General features: G+C 46.6%; 1 protein-coding gene across 5 annotated transcripts in view; it reads left to right on the top strand.

Annotated features, from left to right (window-relative positions):
* Positions 1–18,793, top strand: part of kcnq5b (potassium voltage-gated channel, KQT-like subfamily, member 5b) — a 154,766-nt gene extending 135,973 nt beyond the window's left edge. For 3 of the 5 annotated variants that reach the window (XM_061230084.1, XM_061230083.1, XM_061230087.1), the window contains 5 exons: positions 7,067–7,175; positions 9,427–9,558; positions 10,189–10,302; positions 13,544–13,670; positions 15,372–18,793. In XM_061230084.1, the coding sequence (XP_061086068.1) occupies positions 7,067–7,175; positions 9,427–9,558; positions 10,189–10,302; positions 13,544–13,670; positions 15,372–16,316 (1,427 nt within the window). In that variant the 3' untranslated portion in view covers positions 16,317–18,793. The remainder of the gene's footprint in view (positions 1–7,066; positions 7,176–9,426; positions 9,559–10,188; positions 10,303–13,543; positions 13,671–15,371) is intronic. The other 2 variants (XM_061230086.1, XM_061230085.1) reach the window with 1 other exon arrangement.
* The last annotated feature ends 673 nt before the right edge of the window (positions 18,794–19,466 follow it).

Below are 19,466 nucleotides of genomic sequence, written 5' to 3'. Positions count from 1 at the left end.
TATCAAAACAGATAAGTCCCTGCTGTTAAAAAAAAGAAGAATGTCTTTGCTAAGATTTAGCCAAATGTCAAGGTCTCAATTACCTGTGGTGGGACTACTACAGCAAGTCGTGCTGTTTGAAAGAAAAAAAAACAACGCTTGGAACTGCAGTTGGAAGTCTTCTGCCTCTATTAAGACCTGGCCAGGGAAAGAGAGTGTGACCGTGCGTGCCGCTGGCCTTGCGGAGAGGGGCTGTGTAATGAGGGGGTTTGGGCTGCGGTGGCGCTGTTGCCCCGCGCCAGCTCCAGCAGAATGCTAGGAATGTTAGCGCTAACATCCCCGTGCCCGGCTGCCCGGAGACCGGCGTGCCAGTGCGACTGGGAGGGCCGGGCCGATCACCCCAGCCAACTGGCAGGGGTCTCCGTCGAGAAAAAAAAACTCCCTCAGCCTGTAATAACAGGCAAACCAAAACACAGAGCTGGCTGCCCGCTGGGGCCTCTGTCCCTCAGGCACTTTCCATTATGTCCGCCCTTATCTCCATCACAGCAAAGCCAACCGCCAGAATCGAATATCCTCTCCCAGCGTGAAGTACAGCACATAACCTTCTCAGATGGGTAACCTCAGCTCTGCAGGGTTCAGGGTTTTTTTATGCTTTGATACAGATTTTTATTTGTCTTATTTTTATTTTTTATACTTTTTACTGTGGGAACCCACCAGAGGCGTTTCCCAGCTTCCCTCTTCTAAAATGAATCCAGGAAAAGGGATCTGTGCCAGACTAATGCGTGTATTTCACGTTTGTGGCCAATGAACAGGTGTGCACGTATCCCAGAGAACAAACATGCAGTAGCATTGGTCAAATATGTAGATGTTTTGGATTCAAATACTTTCTCCATTTTACTCCACTTGTCTGGAGTATTGGAACCTATGAAATGCTCTCAAAAAGTGCAAACCCAGTCTTCTGGTCCTCTTGGTTGGCTCAATTCCACTAGGCAAGATCAATCGAGCACAGAAAAGTATTTGAGAACAATTACGTATTTGACCCAGGTCTACATCGTGCCCTCACATCCTGCCTCACCTGACCTCTTTCGGGGCCCTGTGTTTGTTTTACAGTTTTAATAAGCAGAAGCCAGTGGCTTTGCGCTTTGAACCTGTGTGTAGCCGTACGCTCATTATCGTGTTTAGGGAGGTGCTGGTGTTTTGTGCTGCTGTCTCCTGTCCCGGACAGACCCTTCCCCCCGTGGCAATGACTTCTGAAAACATTAAAGTGTTAAATCAAAGGATTTATATGATTGCCATCGGGATAAAGGTCACTATGTCGGTGTTGATTTAGCAGTGTGCATTTAGCTGCGTCAGAGGAATTGGAATTGCTAGCACTAGTTGTTAGGGTGGCGGGGGTTCGGGGGAGGTGTAGGCTGAGAGACACAGTCCTGCATTTGAAATATACTTGTGACCCGCTTTTAGACAGCTGGCCTTTTTGTAGCTATAGGTTAAAAACATGTGAAGCTTTAAGTGACATGTGAACATTGTCTGCTCACTGTCTGCACACATCGTCTGCATCTGACATGTTTTATGCATGTGAAATAACTATAAATATCATAAATAACACGATATCAGCTAAGTTTGTGAACTCTGCTTAGGTTTCATGCTTTGATTTTCATACAACGTCAGTATTCCTAGCCGTTACTTTTAGCTACATTAGGGGTATCACATATCTCAAAATCTAGCAAACTAGCAAGTGCATATTAATGTTTGCTAATGAAATTGTGTAAAGCTGCGTTATGCGACGAATTAAAGCAAATTAACGTTGACACCACAGAACCTACAAACTCTGCCGTCTCCATGGTCGCTGAAATGTGGAGGAAACGCAAGGGTGTTTTATTTAAAAATGGTTCCCACCCCTCCCCTCGGTTACTCCCCTAGTTTGGGTAGGGCTCCCTCGCACGATTCGTCACCAGTATGTCACCGGAGGGCTCACTCCTTTGGAGGGAAGAAGCGAAGGGACCCTTTTATTTAGAACAGGGCCTAGGTGAGCCTGACAACCCTTGAAGCCCGCAGGTGGACGCCATTATGTTTGAGTCGTTTCTTGTGTCTTACTGTGAAATATGTGTCTTTGTTTTATACTCACTGGGGCCTGTTTGTCTCTCTAATGAGCGTTTTAAAGAATGTCTTTATCCGTATTGTATTTTGGAGGCTATATAACTGTTCCATTTTGTTTTGTTTAAACCTGCAAAAATGGTTGCGTAGTTCAGCAAGCATGTGGGCTGGATGTTCAGATTCTATCTAGGGAGAAGATCTTGTTCTTAAGCAGAATAAGATGTAACCACAAGAACTGCTAAAATGTCAACAATAATATTCTATTGAACACGCAGATTTCAGGCCGTCCAACTCCCTGCAAAATAACCCTCTTTGGAAGGGTTTTAGTGTGTCAGCATTTTTAGCATGTCTGCCTTTAGCGTGTCAGCTACAATTACAGGAACGAAAGACCCACTTACAGCACGTTGCTGTTTCCTGAGTGTCATCTGAAGCAAGATGAACCCGGCAGTTTTAGATTATGAGATGTGATAGTGTGGATACAGGCTAATATGGGGTCTTTTTTTCTTTTCTTGGCTTCTTTATTTCTTCTCCGAATTTGGTAGCCAATTGTACCCTGTCTAATTCAATTAGAGCTAGTATTAGATACACCGTCCACACCCCGTCCCTCAGCGGCCCTACGAGAGCAACATGCCTTCTTCAAGCCGTCTCGCCACACGCTGGTAACCGTGATTCCGAGGTGCTTTTTTGTGCGGCGATCTAATAACCCTGCCAAGTCCCTCCCCCTGGAGCAGAGTGCCAATTATGCTGCTCCACGTGAGACGGCCAAACTTGGCTTTTTGGCAGGACCGAGAATCGAACCCCGGTCCCCGGTGTGCAACTGCAGCGAACTGCAACCGCAAGTCTGCATCTTAGCCTGTTGCGCCACCACTGCCCTTAATATGGGGGGTCTTTCTAATGCTCTCCTGGGGGCTGCCCCACCCATCACCAATGCTGTCCAAACCTCTTCCTGGAGATCCACCGTCCTGGAGGTTTTGATTTCAACCCAAATTTGGTACACCCATTTCTGCTAATTAGCACTATTATTAGCACAGATGCCCGCTTTGTCAGGGTTGCAGTAAAAACCTACAGGATAGTAGATCCCCAGGAACAGGTTGAGGCAGGCCTACTCTACACTGTAAAAAAAAAAAAAAGCTTCTCGTTTCAATTATGAGTGTCCGTGCTGCCTTCAACTTTTTAACTTGAGAAGGCACGTTTTTTTACATTAATTAGTGAGAATAACATGTCTCCTCAAATTCACTTAACTTTTTAAGGCAGAATGTATAAAAACTTTTCTTTTTTTTTTGCAGCGTATACTCTGAGTACAAAGGAATAGTCTGCACACTGTATATGCTCCCGTGTAACGTGAATTTATTCGCACAAAAAAGTGAAGTTCCGCGCCTAATGGCGTTCGGTCCACTCTTTAAGCTTCCCAGACGCTGACTCGAGGTGTGTTTATTCAGGGCTTTCCTTCGGGCCTGAACCTGAGCGGCACTAATGAGCGCGCAGCGGCCGCCCAACACCCCGCCCGCGACACAGCTGCCGGTCCTCTCGCGGTGTGAAGATGGCCGTCGCGGCTTCCCTCTCGCAGTCGCGACGAGGTCCGGCTGCTAAAATAGCTGGCGCTCCTGCTGCTGGGAAGCTTGTGTGGGTGTGAATAGTCCCGGACACATGGTGAGAGGGTGTCTTCGTCGTCTAATCAGTGCCAGTTTGATCATCTAGAGCAGCGGCAGCAGGCGCAGGTGACTCTCTCTGTCTCTCTTCGCCTGGCTTCTTAAATCTGAACTGGTTTCGGGGTTTTAAGGTGAAAACACAAAATCAAGGCGGGCGTGTATTCCTCCTGGACCAGGACTGGGGAGTCCTGTTCTAATTCAGTTGGGCCCTTGAGCACGGCATTGCTCCGGGGGAGGATTACGCAATTTATAATAGTTATGTGTTAACCATTTTAATCACGATGAGGATGATGATGAGGATGATGATGAAGATGGGAACAATGTGGGAATGTGCCTTGGCTCCGGGTTCAGCGTGGGTGCAGGGGGCCCTCTCTCTCCCTCAGGAGGGCCTTGGGAAAGAGCAGCAGCGTTTAGTGCCGCTCCAGCCCATCGGAGAGAGGGCCTCTGGGGTAGCCCATGCCCTTTGGCCATACGGTCCTGTTGGCTGACTGTGCAGAGTCCCCGGGCCCTCAGGGACGTTCCACGGGACCCCGCGGGGCCGTCTCAGAGCCAAGGCCCGGTCGCTCTGGGGCCTATTGGACCTGGGTCAAACACATTCCTCACATGCTTTTAACTCTTTGCACGCTGGCCAATTTAGGGCCTTTAGATCCTGAAAACTGTTCAACTAAATATGCTGCCAGCAAAAGTGTGCATTCGTATGACTGAAGAACATTACTGTTATTTTAGATGATATGAGTATTTCTCATTGTCAGTGATACTTTGAGATTTTACTCATGTCTATCAGCTTAACATTGTTTAAATAATTATTATGCCCAGGTCTGAAATGTAGCGCATATGCAGTGTGCTGTACACTTACAGCAGAAAAGAAGAAGTTAGATGTAGCTGTGCCAAAGCATGGGTGGGGTGTGGGTGTAGATATGGGTGTGTGTGTGTGTGTGTGGGTGTGTGTGTGTGCATGTGGTTGTGTGTGTTGGCATGTGGTTGTGGGAGTGTGGGTGTGCATGTGTGTGTGTCTGTGTGTTTGCGCAAGTGTGTGTGTTTGTGTGTGTGGGCATGTGGTTGTGCGTGTGTGTGTGTGAGTGTCTGTGTGTACCTGAATGTGTGTGTGTGTGTGTGTGTGCTCTGTTCGTGTGGTCTTATTAGGGTTCTTCCCGGCCATTACTGGCCCCTGCAGCGGCCCTGCTGGGTGCAGTGTTGGGCTAATTAAGGCGGTTCCCATCTCCGCGCGGGCCTCCGGGGACGAGCAGGTCACTCAGAGGCCTTTCACAGTCAGTGTCTCCAGGGGAAGCCTGGCGGAGACGCCTCCAGCAGCCTGGCATTCGGCTCTGACCCGGGGCCGCAGATAGTGCCTTCTTCTGGGGGTGTGTGTACTTGACTCTGCGTTTCGCATTTAGCTCGTTTCGCCCCCGTAAATGCTGTAACTGACAAACACCCGCAGTGGGGTGGGTGACAAATGCGCCTCTTTAGCCATTTTTCGAGTTAACAGAAAAAGTCCTGGAAAGAATGGTTCTGCGTGACCGCAGTGGTGCTGCTATAGTGCTGAACTGTTTCCTGTGAGAGAGTTCCTGCTGCTGGTATCTTTCTGCAAAGTTTGCACGTGTTCCTGTAGCCCACACCCTAATGCAAACCAACTCTTTTCCTTTCATAAAAGTAATAATTTGCTATTTAGCTGACACTTTTATCCATTCAACAAGCATGGAACAATCCCTCCTGGAGCAATGGGTAAGGGCCTTGCTCAAGGGCCCAACAGCTGTGCGGATCTTATTGTGGGTACACTGGGGCTTGAACCACCAAGTCCCAGTCATGTACCTTAGTCACTAAGCTACATGTTGTCACTAAGCTACGTAACATTCATGTAGCATACACTCTTACCTAGAGAGCCTTATCCATTACACTGGGAAAATATCAGTTTTTTTAGTCTTGTAGTGAGACTTAAAATCAAGTTTTAAAAAATCTTAGTTTAAAGTAATTTCTGCTTGACAGGTGATATGTTTACCCCATTGGCAAATCATGACTGTCTCACCTCATTGGCAATTGTTTTGTCTTATTTAGCTAAAAAGTCATATAAATAAGATCCAACCATCCATCCATTATCTTAACCCGCTTATCCTGAACAGAGTCACAGGGGGGCTGGAGCCTATCCCAGCATACATTGGGCGAAAGGCAGGAATACACCCTGGACAGGTCGCCAGTCCATCGCAGGGCACACACACCATTCCCTCACACACTCATACCTACGGGCAATTTAGACTCTCCAATCAGCCTAACGTGCATGTCTTTGGACTGTGGAAGGAAACCAGAGTACCCGGAGGAAACCCACGCGAACACAGGGAGAACATGCAAACTCCACACAGAGAGGCCCCGGCCGACCAGGATTCGAACCCAGGACCTCCTTGCTGTGAGGTGGCAGTGCTCTAAATAAGATTTTAAGAAAATTTTTAAGGCTAAAATACCAGTTAAGACTGACTTATTATTTTTATTTTTTTAATGCTCTTATCCAGAGAGACTCTTATGCATTACATTGCATTACATTCACCCAGCAGCTACTCTTGTAAATGGCTTGTAGGGAAAGTGCATCACCAGAGTAATGTGTGAAACAGCACCAGACCTGGCTCGCATTCCCAGACCAGTGAGTGTCCAGTAAGTGCTCCATCAATAAAGCACTAAATGTAAAACAACGTGCGCTGACCTGGAAACATAAACACATCGCAGATTCATACGGCTAACATCCATATAAATGCTTACGAAGCGTTTCATAACAGTCCTAAATTCAACACGCGGCAGATTCTGGCGTTCCAAGATGCAGTTTAAAAATGCGTCATGTGATGATTCACGCGTTCTTCCATCCTGTTCTCCCACTGCTTTACACCAGGCTGGGGCTACAGCCACCACTGTTCATCTAGCAGGGCCATCTACATCTCCTCTGTCTCTTTATCTGCAATATATGTGTCTGTATGTCCGAATAAAGTGGCTTTCTCTCTCTCTCTCTCTCTCTCTCTCTCTCTCTGTCTCCCTCTGTTTCTCTCTCTTCTCTCTGTCTCTATCTCTCCCTATCTCTCTCCTTCTCTCTCTCTGCCTGTTTCTGTCTGTTTCTCTATCTCTCCCTCTCTCTCACCCTCTCTCTGTCTCCCTATATCTCCCTCTCTCTCTCTCTCTCTCTGTCTCCCTCTGTTTCTCTCTCTTCTCTCTCTGTCTCCATCTCTCCCTATCTCTCTCTGCCTGTTTCTGTCTGTTTCTCTATCTCTCCCTCTCTCACCATCTCTCTCTCTCCCTATATCTCCCTCTCTCTCTCCCTCTCTCTCTCTCTCTCTCTCTCTCTCTCTGTCTCTCTCTCTCTCCCTCAGCTGACACAAACCTGAGTGTGGATGACGGGTTCGATGAGAAGGGCTGCCATTGCGAGATCTCCGTGGAGGACCTGACGCCCGCAGTCAAGTGCGTGATACGAGCCGTCAGGTGAGAGACGGCAGCCTGTGTTCTGGAAGCTTCCCTCCGGTCTTTCTCTGGGTCCCTGAGCCAGCCTGGCACCTGCGGGCCTACCGGCCCAGTGCCAAAACCTTATGAATGTCCTTTCCCTGTGTGTGTGTGCGGGTGTGTGTGGGTGTGTGTGTGTGTGAGAGTGTGTGTGTGGTTTCAGAGGCAGTTTCCCTGCTTTTGGCACTGAGCAGATCTACATCTGCAATTGTGGTCAGGGCTCCCTTGAATAGCACTCTTAATGGGACTAAATTCTATGGGCCGGTTTCATTGCGTTTTGTATGGAGAATCGTCAACATTGAATGTAGTCCAGGACTAGGCTTATTCTGTGTGTGCGAAACTGGCATTGTATAATTAAACAAATAGTAGGCCTAGGTGAAGTGCCGTTTAGTAAAGAATTAACAAATTGATTGATTGCTAAAAAGATCCAGGTATTTTCAGAATGAAACTGATTCATACTCCTCATCCGCGGACTTTGACATAACGGGACACCAATCCCCGTCACCACCTCCCCCTCTATGACAGTTCTGGCCCTGAGGAGTGAGCTGTCCCCCCGCCCAGCGGCCCCTCCACATCGCCCCCTATGGTTGTCCCGCTGCGCTGCGGGTGTGGGAGGGCGAGAGAGAGGTCGTGAGAAATTCGGGCCTCTCTCTCTGAGTTTAGATAAAGATCGGTTCCACAGTCCCCTGCTGCCTAATCTTCTCCACTCGCTGTGCACTGTGTGTTTATTGCCCCATACCCCCCCCCGCAGGTCTCCTCATGGTGCGGCAGGTACTGCGATACCCTCCCGCTAACTTCTCAGGGCGATACGTTTACACACCCTGCCACAGAGCGGGGGAAACGTCTTTATAACCGCAGGTCGTGACGGATGGTGCTTTCTTTTAAAACTGCTAGAATTCAAATGTAACAGAAAGAGAAGCTTTTGCACCTACGGAGGAGTAATAGATAGTAGGGCAGGACGACAATCTGATAGGATCAATAGGAATACTGCGCTCGCAGTTGAAAGACAATACATCTCCATATCACGGTTTCACATCACAAAGCTGTTAAAACACTGCGGTGTTATTTTTCTAATATGAGTGGCAGGATATTTTATGTAACCTTAATCCACACTTTGCTTTTCTAAAGCTGCAGACTCCCTTGGAGGTCCGAAATTGCGGCCGATCATTTTTTGTTTGGTGAGGCCCTCTAGTGGCAGCCTGTGTACAGTGCAGCCCAGCGTTGCGAGCTGGGATTTTGCCACACTAATAACTTCGAGTCTAACATCTGTGCAATTACATGCTTTGCCGATGACAACCAGTCCACAGAGAATTGCTGTTGATGAGAAGGGCTTTGAATGGTGGCTGAACCTCGTAATGGTGTCTGATTGAAAATTTAACTGGGCAAAAAATTTGAAGGTGCATTCTGTCATTTTACCCATGGGCAGGCTAATCAGCTAGCGACCCACAGGCTAAATACAGCCCAACATGGACCAACTGTACTACTGCCCTTTTTTGAACTGTCACAGCTGTCATAGCTGCCTGTCCTGTGCCTGATTAGTTTTTTAATAATAGGACAAAAAAATGACCACACTTGCTATTTCTGGTAAAATGCTTTAATTTCAAAATGCAACACCTACACAGAAATGAATTAAAGTACTATGAATTAAAGCTTACAAGATGTACTAGGTAGACTGGTGCAATATAAGAAAAGAGACATACTTTGAAAATCAAAAAACGACTGAGCAGGGGGCGGCACGGATGGTGCAATGGGTAGCACTGCCACCTCACAGCAAGGAGGTCCTGGGTTCGAATCCCCGTCGGCCGGGGCCTCTCTGTGCGGAGTTTGCATGTTCTCCTCGTGTCTGTGTGGGTTTCCTCCGGGTACTCCGGTTTCCTCCCACAGTCCAAAGACATGCAGGTTAGGCTGATTGGAGAGTCTAAATTGCCCGTAGGTATGAGTGTATGAGTGTATGAGTGTGTGTGTGAGTGAATGGTGTGTGTGCCCTGCGATGGACTGGCGACCCGTCCAGGGTGTATTCCTGCCTTTCGCCCAATGTATGCTGGGATAGGCTCCAGCCCCCTGCGACCCTGATTAGGATAAGCGGGCTCAGATAATGGATGGATGGATGGACTGAGCAGGGGACATGTTTGTTCATGTTTATGAACGTATCAGCTTGATGGAAAGAGCCACATTGAGAAGCAGGCGTTTTGTCACTGTGGATGTTGAGCACTACCCCTGCTGGTCACTACAGGATAATGAAGTTCCACGTGGCGAAGAAGAAGTTTAAGGAGACGCTGCGTCCGTACGACGTGAAGGACGTCATCGAGCAGTACTCTGCCGGGCACCTGGACATGCTGTGCAGGATCAAGAGCCTGCAGACACGGTGAGGCTCGACCGGAGAGAGACACACACACACACACTCAACCAGAGAGGGACGCATACCTGCACACACACACACACACATGTACACACACACACACTCGACCGGAGAGAGAGACACACACACACACACACACACACACACTCAACCAGAGAGGGACGCATACCTGCACACACACACACACGTACACACACACACACTCGACCGGAGAGCGAGACACACACACACACACACACACTCAACCAGAGAGGGACGCATACCTGCACACCCACACACACACGTACACACACACACTCGACCAGAGTGAAACACACACACACACACACACATACACAGACAGAAAGGCTGAGTGCAGAACAGACGGCCTCTGACTCAGTGTCAGGCAAACCCTTAGATGAGACACAGAGGAAGACGCACAGACACCAGTAAAAGGAATGGAGATGACAGGCAGCAGTATTCCCTCGTTCCTCCTATCCCAGTTAACCAGCTCTGTGCCATGGGGGTTACTGTAACGGAGTTCTCCGGTGGGGAACGACTGCAGCCAGCGGCCACCCTGCATTGATCCATGAGCACCTCCTTGTTGCAGCGATGATGTGCATGATTGATACCTCTTGTGTACCCTTTCCCATGCAGGCTGGACACCATTGTGGGTCCACAGCACACCCTGGGCAGCAAAGCCAAGACCCTTTCCTCCCCCTCCCTGCACCCATATTACAGCCAGCATGGAAGGAAGCACTCTTCCACGGGGTCAGCCCCCACGTCACACCCCCCCCCCCCCCCCCTCCACCACATACTCACCCCCCACCACCCCCTACTCTCCTGCATGCTCCTGAAATTCACTTGGGAGTCCAGTGTGGACGCAACACACCTGTACCTTGTTCGTTCACCAGAGGTGGAAAAATCCAGGTTCAGCAAGTCAAAAGTCCTCCCCGGTAATCGCCTACTTACCACAATTCCTCAGCCAGGAGGGAGAACTGATGAGTTGATGGGTGGAAGAAAAACGTGCAGGACTTTTACTTTCTGGACCCTGGACTTTACACCTCTGTTGCTCACCCATCGATCCACTTAGTTTTCAATAGTTCATATTGAATTATTGTGTGCCTTAATATAAACCCCTTCACAAGTACATAATTGCTTAATGGTAATGTATGCAGCTACTAAAGTAAATGTATTGAAAATTTGGACACAAACAATTATTCTAATTGAAACCATTACTTAAAAAATATAGAAAGTTTAAAATACAAATTCATATGTTCGACACCCAGTACAATTTCTCGGACAGTAACTACAGGAAGCCATTTTGAAAATGAGCAGTTTCCAGCATTTGACTCCCATTAACCTTGATGAGATGAGGAATGTTTTCCGCTTGGAAACATCTTGTTATGTTTGTGTGTGTGTGTGTGTGTGTGTGCGTGTGTGTGTTTACACACTTTTTACTCAATAGCTTCCTTAGAAATCTCTTGCATGGGCATGGCTTTGGGGCACTGTCACTAATGAAGCTGATGTGTCTGGGTGCAGCGCTCTCTCCCGATCAGCCACTTTCCTCCCCTGTCACTCATCAGAGCAGGGCTGCCCGACCCTGCTCGTGGGGATCTAGCATCCTGAATGTTTGAGCTTGACGAGATCTCTAGCTGTTGAACGAATGATGTGTGCGTTGTTAGGGTTGGAGTTCAAACCTACAGGACGGTAGATCTCCAGGAAGAGGGTTGGGCAGCCCTGCTCTAGCTGTTGGATGAGGTGTGCATTGTTAGAGTTGGAGTTCAAACTTACAGGACGGTAGATCTCCAGGAGCAGGGTTGGGCAGCCCTGCATTAAAGCAGTGAACTCTGAAGGATTCCAAAAGACAGCGTTTGTATTTTGTCTCATCTGTACATGCACCTGCTCAACAGTACCGTATGCAATTTTGTCAAGACATGAACACAGGGCTGCCAGATGAAATTCCCAGGCCGAGGACAAAATTATGTTATTATTATACAGTACTATTTATCACAGATCAGCACTGTACTGTACACTGTATGTGTCAAGTGTGAAATCTCCTGAACACTTTGCCTGCGACTGCGACCCATGTCACTGCAATATAAATGTCAGTTAAAACCAAATACCTGTATATACCTTTAGTATTTTCAGCTGAGAATAAAACAGTTATTGAAACTGCTGAAGTTTGCACAAAGTGTGTGCTCAAACTTATCAACAGTTAGCCCTGATGGAAAAAAAACAGCTCAAGTTGAAATAGCTGTTGGCCGGTTGACCAGTTCAGACTAGCTCCCAGGTTGACATGGTTTAGCTGGTTGACCAGTTCAGACCAGCTCCCAGCTTCACATGGTTTCACCAGCTCAAGCTATGGTTGACCAGCTACCAGCTCAGACAAGCTACCAGTACAAGCTGGTTGACCTGCTCATACACAGCTAGACCACCTTGGGGTGCGTTTCCCGAAGCCTTCTTAATGCTACGTCGTTCGTAAATTGTACCTTAAGCTCTACCTTAACGTTTCAGCGTGTTTCCCGAAACGTTCTTAGCTAAGTATACCTTCTGTACGTCGTACTTTCGTAAGGTTGGTCTGGACCACTTTTAGCTATACCTTAGCGATGTTGTCAGCTCACTCCGCTAGTGGCCATCACTGTCACGACCGCAAGCCTCTGAAATCAGCTGTTGCTCTTAGTTACATCTCAATCTGTTAAGCAATATATTCACTAATAATTCTACAGTTGTAGTTGGCTAATAATATTACTAAAATGCCACATTAATGGCACTGTTTTCCTACAAATAATAAACAGGTAAATTACAAAGGATGCATGTTGCCTAATTGCCTTTTAAATGACAAACTGACGATTTCCCACTCCCGCTGTGTGCTGGAGCGATGTTTAAACATTGATTATTTTTTCGTTTCTTTGTTTTTTGGTTTTGTTGGACACCGTAGTCCTAATACTGGAAAATAATGTTTCTTTATTCAGCGCCACGTCTAACAATATCTCTATTTCGTTTGCTGTGAAGCTGTGGGACCGCTTATTTCTTTGTTTTTTTCCCGCCATATCTTATGTTAAAATGAAAAATAAGAAAATAAGAATTATAATTTAAACTAATTTTTTAAAAAGGTTTTCGTGTTGGTGCGTTTTGCTTGTTGGTGCGCTTTTATTGAAAACGTTGGCTAATCAGAGAAAATAGTAGTGAATTACACCAGTAATGTGATGGTGCTTCTGCCAAATCAACCCTGATTGCAAAGTAATTTAAGGCACTATGACAAAGATATTTAAATAATGTAAATAAAACATGACATGCCAAAGAAGGCGTAGTATTGCTGGATGGCGTAGCCACAAACCGTATCAGTAATCGTATATATAATTTGGCGAAAATTATATATACGGTTGGATAATTTAGTTTTTAATACGTTCCCACCAGTCGTGATAAATGCAGTATTTTAAAGAATTCCTGCAGTGTTTTTATTAATAAATAACACTACTTTCTCTCATAACGCAGTCAAACAGTCGCTGCATGGAGTGCATAATCGATCTTAGAGCGAGTCGATGGGCCTAGCAACGTCGCACGTAGAAGCTATCCCTTAATCAAGTTCGGTAAGTAAGTGATAGTTCGGGGAACACACGTAGAAAAGTAAACAACTTTAGTTAGGCATACCTTAGAGAGTCTTCGTAGAGCGCTAAGAGACTATCGGGACTACCGCTATCGGGAAACGCACCCTTGACCTTCTCAATTTTCCAGATGGCCAAGCTGGCATAGCTGGATTTTACAGCAGAGAATCTCACTGTTTAGATCTAGTTATTATAAACACCCCCCTTGTTTGTGTTAATTAACCTGCTCTCTGTAGCATGCGTCACTGACTCTGGAGTCCTCGTCTTTGAGTATCTTATCCTCTAACCCTGGGGTTGGTGCCTCTGTCCTGACTTGGTGTCTCTCTCTGGTTTGGTGGCTGCTGAGTCTATGCCTCCTGTTTGCTCGATCATAACGCTCCTTCCCGTGCCTGTCTTTGTCACAGAGTGGACCAGATTCTGGGCAAGGGCCAGATTCCCGTGGACAAGAAGGTCCGGGACAAGCTGCTATCGGACAGCGACACACTGGAGGACGTCAGCATGCTGGGGCGCGTGTGCAAAGTGGAGCGGCAGGTGAGAGAGATAGAGGTAGAGAGAGAGGAAGAGAGATGACAGTGAGCACAGTTTGGCCAAAGAGGTGCGTTCAAGATCGCATACATTAGCTAACGTTCGCGAACATATTCAAACTTTTTTCTGTTCGCCACGAAAGTTAGCTACCGTTTGCTAACTATTTTAAAAGGTAGTGCGCAACGAACAGAAATGGCTGTCGACCGGGAAACAGCGGAGTTGACAAGTTGACAATTATTTGATTGTTATAACACACTTTAATCAATGTAATATTTGTTCTTGCCTTGAAAATAAATCACATAAGCAACGAATCTAAGTCGCATCCATCTGTATTCAAAATGCGTTGTAATGGAATGTTAATTTAAAATCGTTCAACAGTAACTGTTTGCTGCAAGCGTAATTCGTCGTGAACGTTCGCTGTCTTGAACGCACGTCATGGTTCCCAAAAAAGCTCACCAAATGCTGTGCTCACAGTGCCAACAAAGCGATGTTGATACAGAGAAACACTTTCTCTTATGCTGCACCAAGTATGAAATTGAAAGAGAAATTGCACAGTTTCGCCCAAATCTCCCTGATTATGAGAAAGTCCCCGTCCTCATAGGAGAGGAAGGGAGATGCGTGACACTGGCAGTACAATTTATTTCAGTGAGTCAGTGAGTGATAATGATGAAGACAAATACCCATTGTTGTTTTAGTTGTTGAGGTTTATTTTGTTTGTATTTTTTCTTGACTGTTATTATATTCTTCACGATTATTTCCACTTATTTTATCTGAGTCAGTATCTAATTGTAATTAAAAGTAGGATTAATTATTGTTTATGTTTTACTTTTACGTACTGTTTGGCAATATTTACTCATGTATTTCAGAGAGAGAGAGAGAGTGCGTGCATGCGTTTCAGTGTTTGAGTGTGTGTTGGTTACTTTATTCCTTCCTTCATTTGTAGACTAATTTCCCAGACACAGTGAGCCTGAACAGGTTGGCCCTCTAATCATGGGAGGTAAATCCATGTACATTGCAGGCTTATAAGGGAATGTTCTGTTGCTTCTTCTGACAGAAGAATAGGCGGCTCCATTTGGAGGCATCAGTTCAAGCCAACTCAAACGATGACCTATAAGACAGAACCGATCTGATTGCATAAAAGCAATATCCCTTTCCATAGGCAGTCGAAAGCTGGCGGCCTTCCACCATATAGTTGTGACTATCCATGACAGTGTTGCCAATTCAGCTTATTTTGCTCCTTGATTTAAATACATTTATAGCAACCAAGTGACATTTATCAGGCAGGAGATATTCTTCTCTCCTAACTTATGAAAAAGAGGTTTTTCTGTTCTGCTCATTGAGTTTTATAAAGAGTGAAGAGGGACACAGGTAGGTGGAAAAAGCAAACTAAGACATTTTGCTTTTTCCTCCACTAGAGAGATTGTCCTGACTCGACTACAGATTCTGTGTTTTTAAGAGTATGTCATATTATGATAATTATAATGTAATTAGGGTTTGAGTTAGGGTTATGCTTTGTATGAAAGAATATAACCTGATGTATTTTGATATTTTCATTGTCACTGAAACACTCTTTTCTCGGGAACTTGGTAAGTCATACTGCTTAGGCGCCAGGGAAGGGGTTGTGCAAGGATTAGCACTTGACTTTGGGGTTCCTAGAGCACCTTCTGCCCTTGGCATTGTTGACATCCATGGTGCTCCCCCTTCCAGGTTCAGTCCATCGAGTCCAAGCTGGACTCGCTGCTGGATATCTACCGACAGGTCCTCCGCAAGGGCTCGTCCTCGGCCCTGACCCTCTCCTCGCTCCCCCTGTTCGAGCTGGAGCAGACCTCGGACTACCAGAGCTCCTTCCTGAGCAAGGACCTGTCCTGCTCCACCCAGGTGTCCCGCTCCACCAGCGGCAACCTCCCCCGGGGCCTCCACCTCATCCTGGCCCCCAACGAGCTCGGCCTCAACCTCAACGGCTCCCACCCCAGCTCCTTCAGCCCCTCACCCCTGCCCCCCGGCCAGCCGCAGACCCCCCCCGAGGAGGGCTCCGGTAACGCCACGCCCCCGGCTGCGCTCTCGCCCGCCAGCGCCCCCGGGGGGAACCCCTTCCCCAGTCTGGTGCGCCCCCCTCCTCCGCCCCCGTCCGGGACCGGCGCCCCCAACGCCAGGCCGCGGGACGGCCATCCGGCCGAGAGCGGGGGGCCCTACGCAGGCGGGCAGCGGGCGCCGGGCGGGGGGGTGCAGCTGCGGAGCAAGCCCAGCGCCAAGGAGGAGGGCTCCTGGAGGAGGCACCTGAGCCTGGAGACAGAGGGGTCGGGCGGCGGCGGGGGTGCGGTCCTGGGGAAATCCCTGTCCGCGCAGAACCTGGCGCAGCTCGCGGGCGCGGACCGCCCGCCCCCCGCCGTCTCCCCCGGCAACAGCAGCAGCAGCGGCGGCAGCGGCCCCGCCCCCGCGGGCGGAGACTGGGGCGAGGCGGAGCTTTTCATCAGCGACAGGGACCTCGAAGCTCCAGCGAGCGGCGCCTTCGACTTCCTGTCGCGGCCCACCTCCGACCCCGCCTTCGCCCCCGAGCTCCCGAGGACTGCCGGCAGGGGCAGCGCCCACTGCGTTCGGACCGCCGATGGCAGCACAGAGTCTCTGAGCATGCCCCACGTCCGGCTAAAATAGCCATGCCACCAGCCTGCCAAGCCCTTGGCTCTGACTGCAGGCTCAAACTTTGGTCTGGGGGCTTTTTTAAATTTTATTTTTGTGGGGAAGGGTAGTATTAGGCTTTTTTTTTTCTCTAATTAGTTAATTAAAACATGTGGTACTTCCTGAACATTTTGACCATACATCACATATCATTGCATGGAGTATTCTTTGAAAAAAACCACAAAAAAAAACCATTTAAATAAATAATAACCAAGTGGGTAAACAAGGGTAGAGAAGGAGAATGATAGATTGCTAAAAAAAAAAATACAGAAATGGAAAAGCGAGCAGAAAGATGGCATCCTGAGAGATGATGATGTGACCTTTGAACTCGCTCATGCATGAGCACCCTGCATGATGTAATAGAACTTGAGGACGTGCACACCGGGCCTATTCCGTTAGCTGTAGAAACACAGAGTCCATCGGCTGGTCTGCCTGCATGTGTCTGCAAGTTCTACATACAGTCTGCTAGCAGTAATGCCTGGTAATGACACAATTCCACAGTCCAGCTTATTAAACGACTGTCTTAAAATACACCTACAGTGCATTCGCACGGTAAGAAATATAATACTTTCGGTTGAATGTACCAAGCATCGATATGTTCTGCTTCAGCTTCCTTTGGGTTCCCATTCAGACACATATTGAGTTTTACTCAAACTGTTTTATTTTTTGTCAAAAGCACAGGCTTAAGTTTGACGAACTACGATAGTTTAAACTGCCGTCAGACAATGTGAAGAGGTATCACCTGGTTAAACGTGTCCGTCATAGCGAATTACAAACGGGAAAAGGGGACAGGGAAAGCCCCGTTGGGTCGAGAGGCATGAGTGGGCGGAGTTAAGAAGAGGTTGTACTTAATTGAACCCTGTGGGGTAATGTGTCCTCCCATCGTAGTTACTTAGGAGTAGTGGGCAGCCACCGTGGGAGACCTAGGGACCCACTCCAGTTCTGAGGCCAGTGCCTTGGTCAAGGGCAGCGGCAGGAGCACACCGAACCTGACACGCGTGTCTTTGAGTGTGGGAGGAAAGCAGCGTAACCAGGTAACTGGACTAATGGTATATGGCAGAGCCAAACCTGTGATTTCAGTCTCTTCAATCTCCAAACCTGTGATTTCAGTTCTGTCACACAATACTATAGGCTGCAGGCTGCACAACAAGACCTGTCTGTGTGCTACGCTTGATGTTTACACTACATCATTGTACACTAGAGCTTATGCCAGCTGATGGAGAATTATGAGTAGAACGGATTGCAAACAAAATAATGGCTGCTATGAAACAAATGACACCGTGCTCATACAGGACAGATAAAAAATGTCTACTTTTATGCAATTTTTTTGGTAAATCAGTTGTTTGTCCCTTGTTTTTTAACAAGGCTGCGTTGTTATTGCGTTTTTCTCTCAAAACAAATGCCTGCTTCAATGGAGAAATGAGAGAATGTGTGAAAATGTTTCAAAATTATTTATGACTTTTTTTCCTGGACAGGAAGACACTGCAGTCTTAATGCTCTGAAGTGAGAGCAAACTCACCATGACAGCTAAAATAACCACATTTTAATTATTGCTTTTTTCTTTCTTTTTCTACCTACTTTTGGATGTTTCATGTTCCAAGAGCCTTTGCTTAACTGAATGAACATACTGTAGAATGTATATATACTGTATATCATTATGTTAATACGCATATGAAACTTGCAATTCTGTCTAGATTTAATATTGTTGAAGATAAAAAGAAATGCCTCATACTCTACGATTAGGGGGGCACAGGTACGACATAAGGAAGCACAAATATCTGGAAATTTGCAGTTGCCTGCAAAAGGGTGACGTTGTATTACAGAACAGTCATTAGTTATAACAGGTATAATAAATACTAGATTACGTAAAAGAAAGCATTTTAAACCAGTTATAGGTCATTCACAAAACATTGAAAACGAGAATGATTATGGTTAAAAGCATGGTCTGCAGACTGCACACACACATACGCACGCCACACACATGCATGCGCACACACACGGACATGCACACACACAGACATGCACGTGCATACACACATGCATACAGACACACACACAAATACACATGCACACACACATACACGTGCACACACACACTTACTGGTTTATTTCCCCAAGTTTTCATAAAGATATTTTCATGGTGCCTTTAATGCATATATATGTAATTTCTTCTGTTTTTATCCCAGTGAGGATCATTTTGAAGGTGGGATGATCACACTTAAGAATTTCTTAGACCCTCGGATGTCAGTTGATCATGAGTTTTTTTTTTTTCCATAGTTAACTTATTTCACAAAACTGGCCTTAAAAGTGTTTGCTTGAGAATTTCTTCATTATATTTCATCAATCTAATCTATTTAAATAGATTATGTGCACATAACGAAACTTACCTAAACCTTGTAATGTAAGAAAAAAAGTCAAAAGAACTTTTATTCTCATACATCAATAAAGCAGAGAAAAATTTAAAAAAATGAAGTGTGTATTGTGTTGATCCTCTACACGAGCCCTTGCCGTCCTTAGGCAGGTCGGTGGATTGGGGAATATTGAGGGGCTCATTGGTCAATGAAAAGCATACACTCCATCCACTACACCCGCAAGTTTGTTTAAATAGTTACAAACCACTTCCTCTCCCATCACCTGGACAAACACTAAAACATGCCCTGATGCATAGCCTCTGGAAATACACTTGCTGAGAAAGAGCACTTCTGTAAATTGCCCTGTTTTCCCATGTCAGTAATCTTTCTGAGCAGTTGATGGCACATTGGACTCACCCTCACCTGTGAATGGTCTAAATAAATAAGTAAGTTAAAATTCTGTCCGTTACAAAACAGAAAGCAGTGGCAGCTGCAGGAGACCACATAGCTGTGAGATACTTCACATTAATTCAACTGGCATTTACATTTGACATTTTAGTCATTTGGCAGACGCTTTTAAGCCAAAGCAACTTATAAGTGAGTAAGTCGGTAACTGGCAGCTTTTACCTGAGAGAATGAGGGCCATTCTTAGGCCACGGGAATTAAATTGTTAAAGTATGAATTTCATATTTCTAAAATACGTTCTGTGAAAAGTATCTTTGCATTTTAATGGATCTCTGTGGGAATTGGGGGGTGGGACTAGATTCAGCAATAG

Source organism: Conger conger, chromosome 2 (assembly GCF_963514075.1).
Source record: "Conger conger chromosome 2, fConCon1.1, whole genome shotgun sequence".
In the NCBI taxonomy this organism is placed as follows: domain Eukaryota; kingdom Metazoa; phylum Chordata; class Actinopteri; order Anguilliformes; family Congridae; genus Conger; species Conger conger.
The sequence above is the reverse complement of the archived record's forward strand: the minus strand, read 5'-3'. Positions and strand labels throughout refer to the sequence as shown.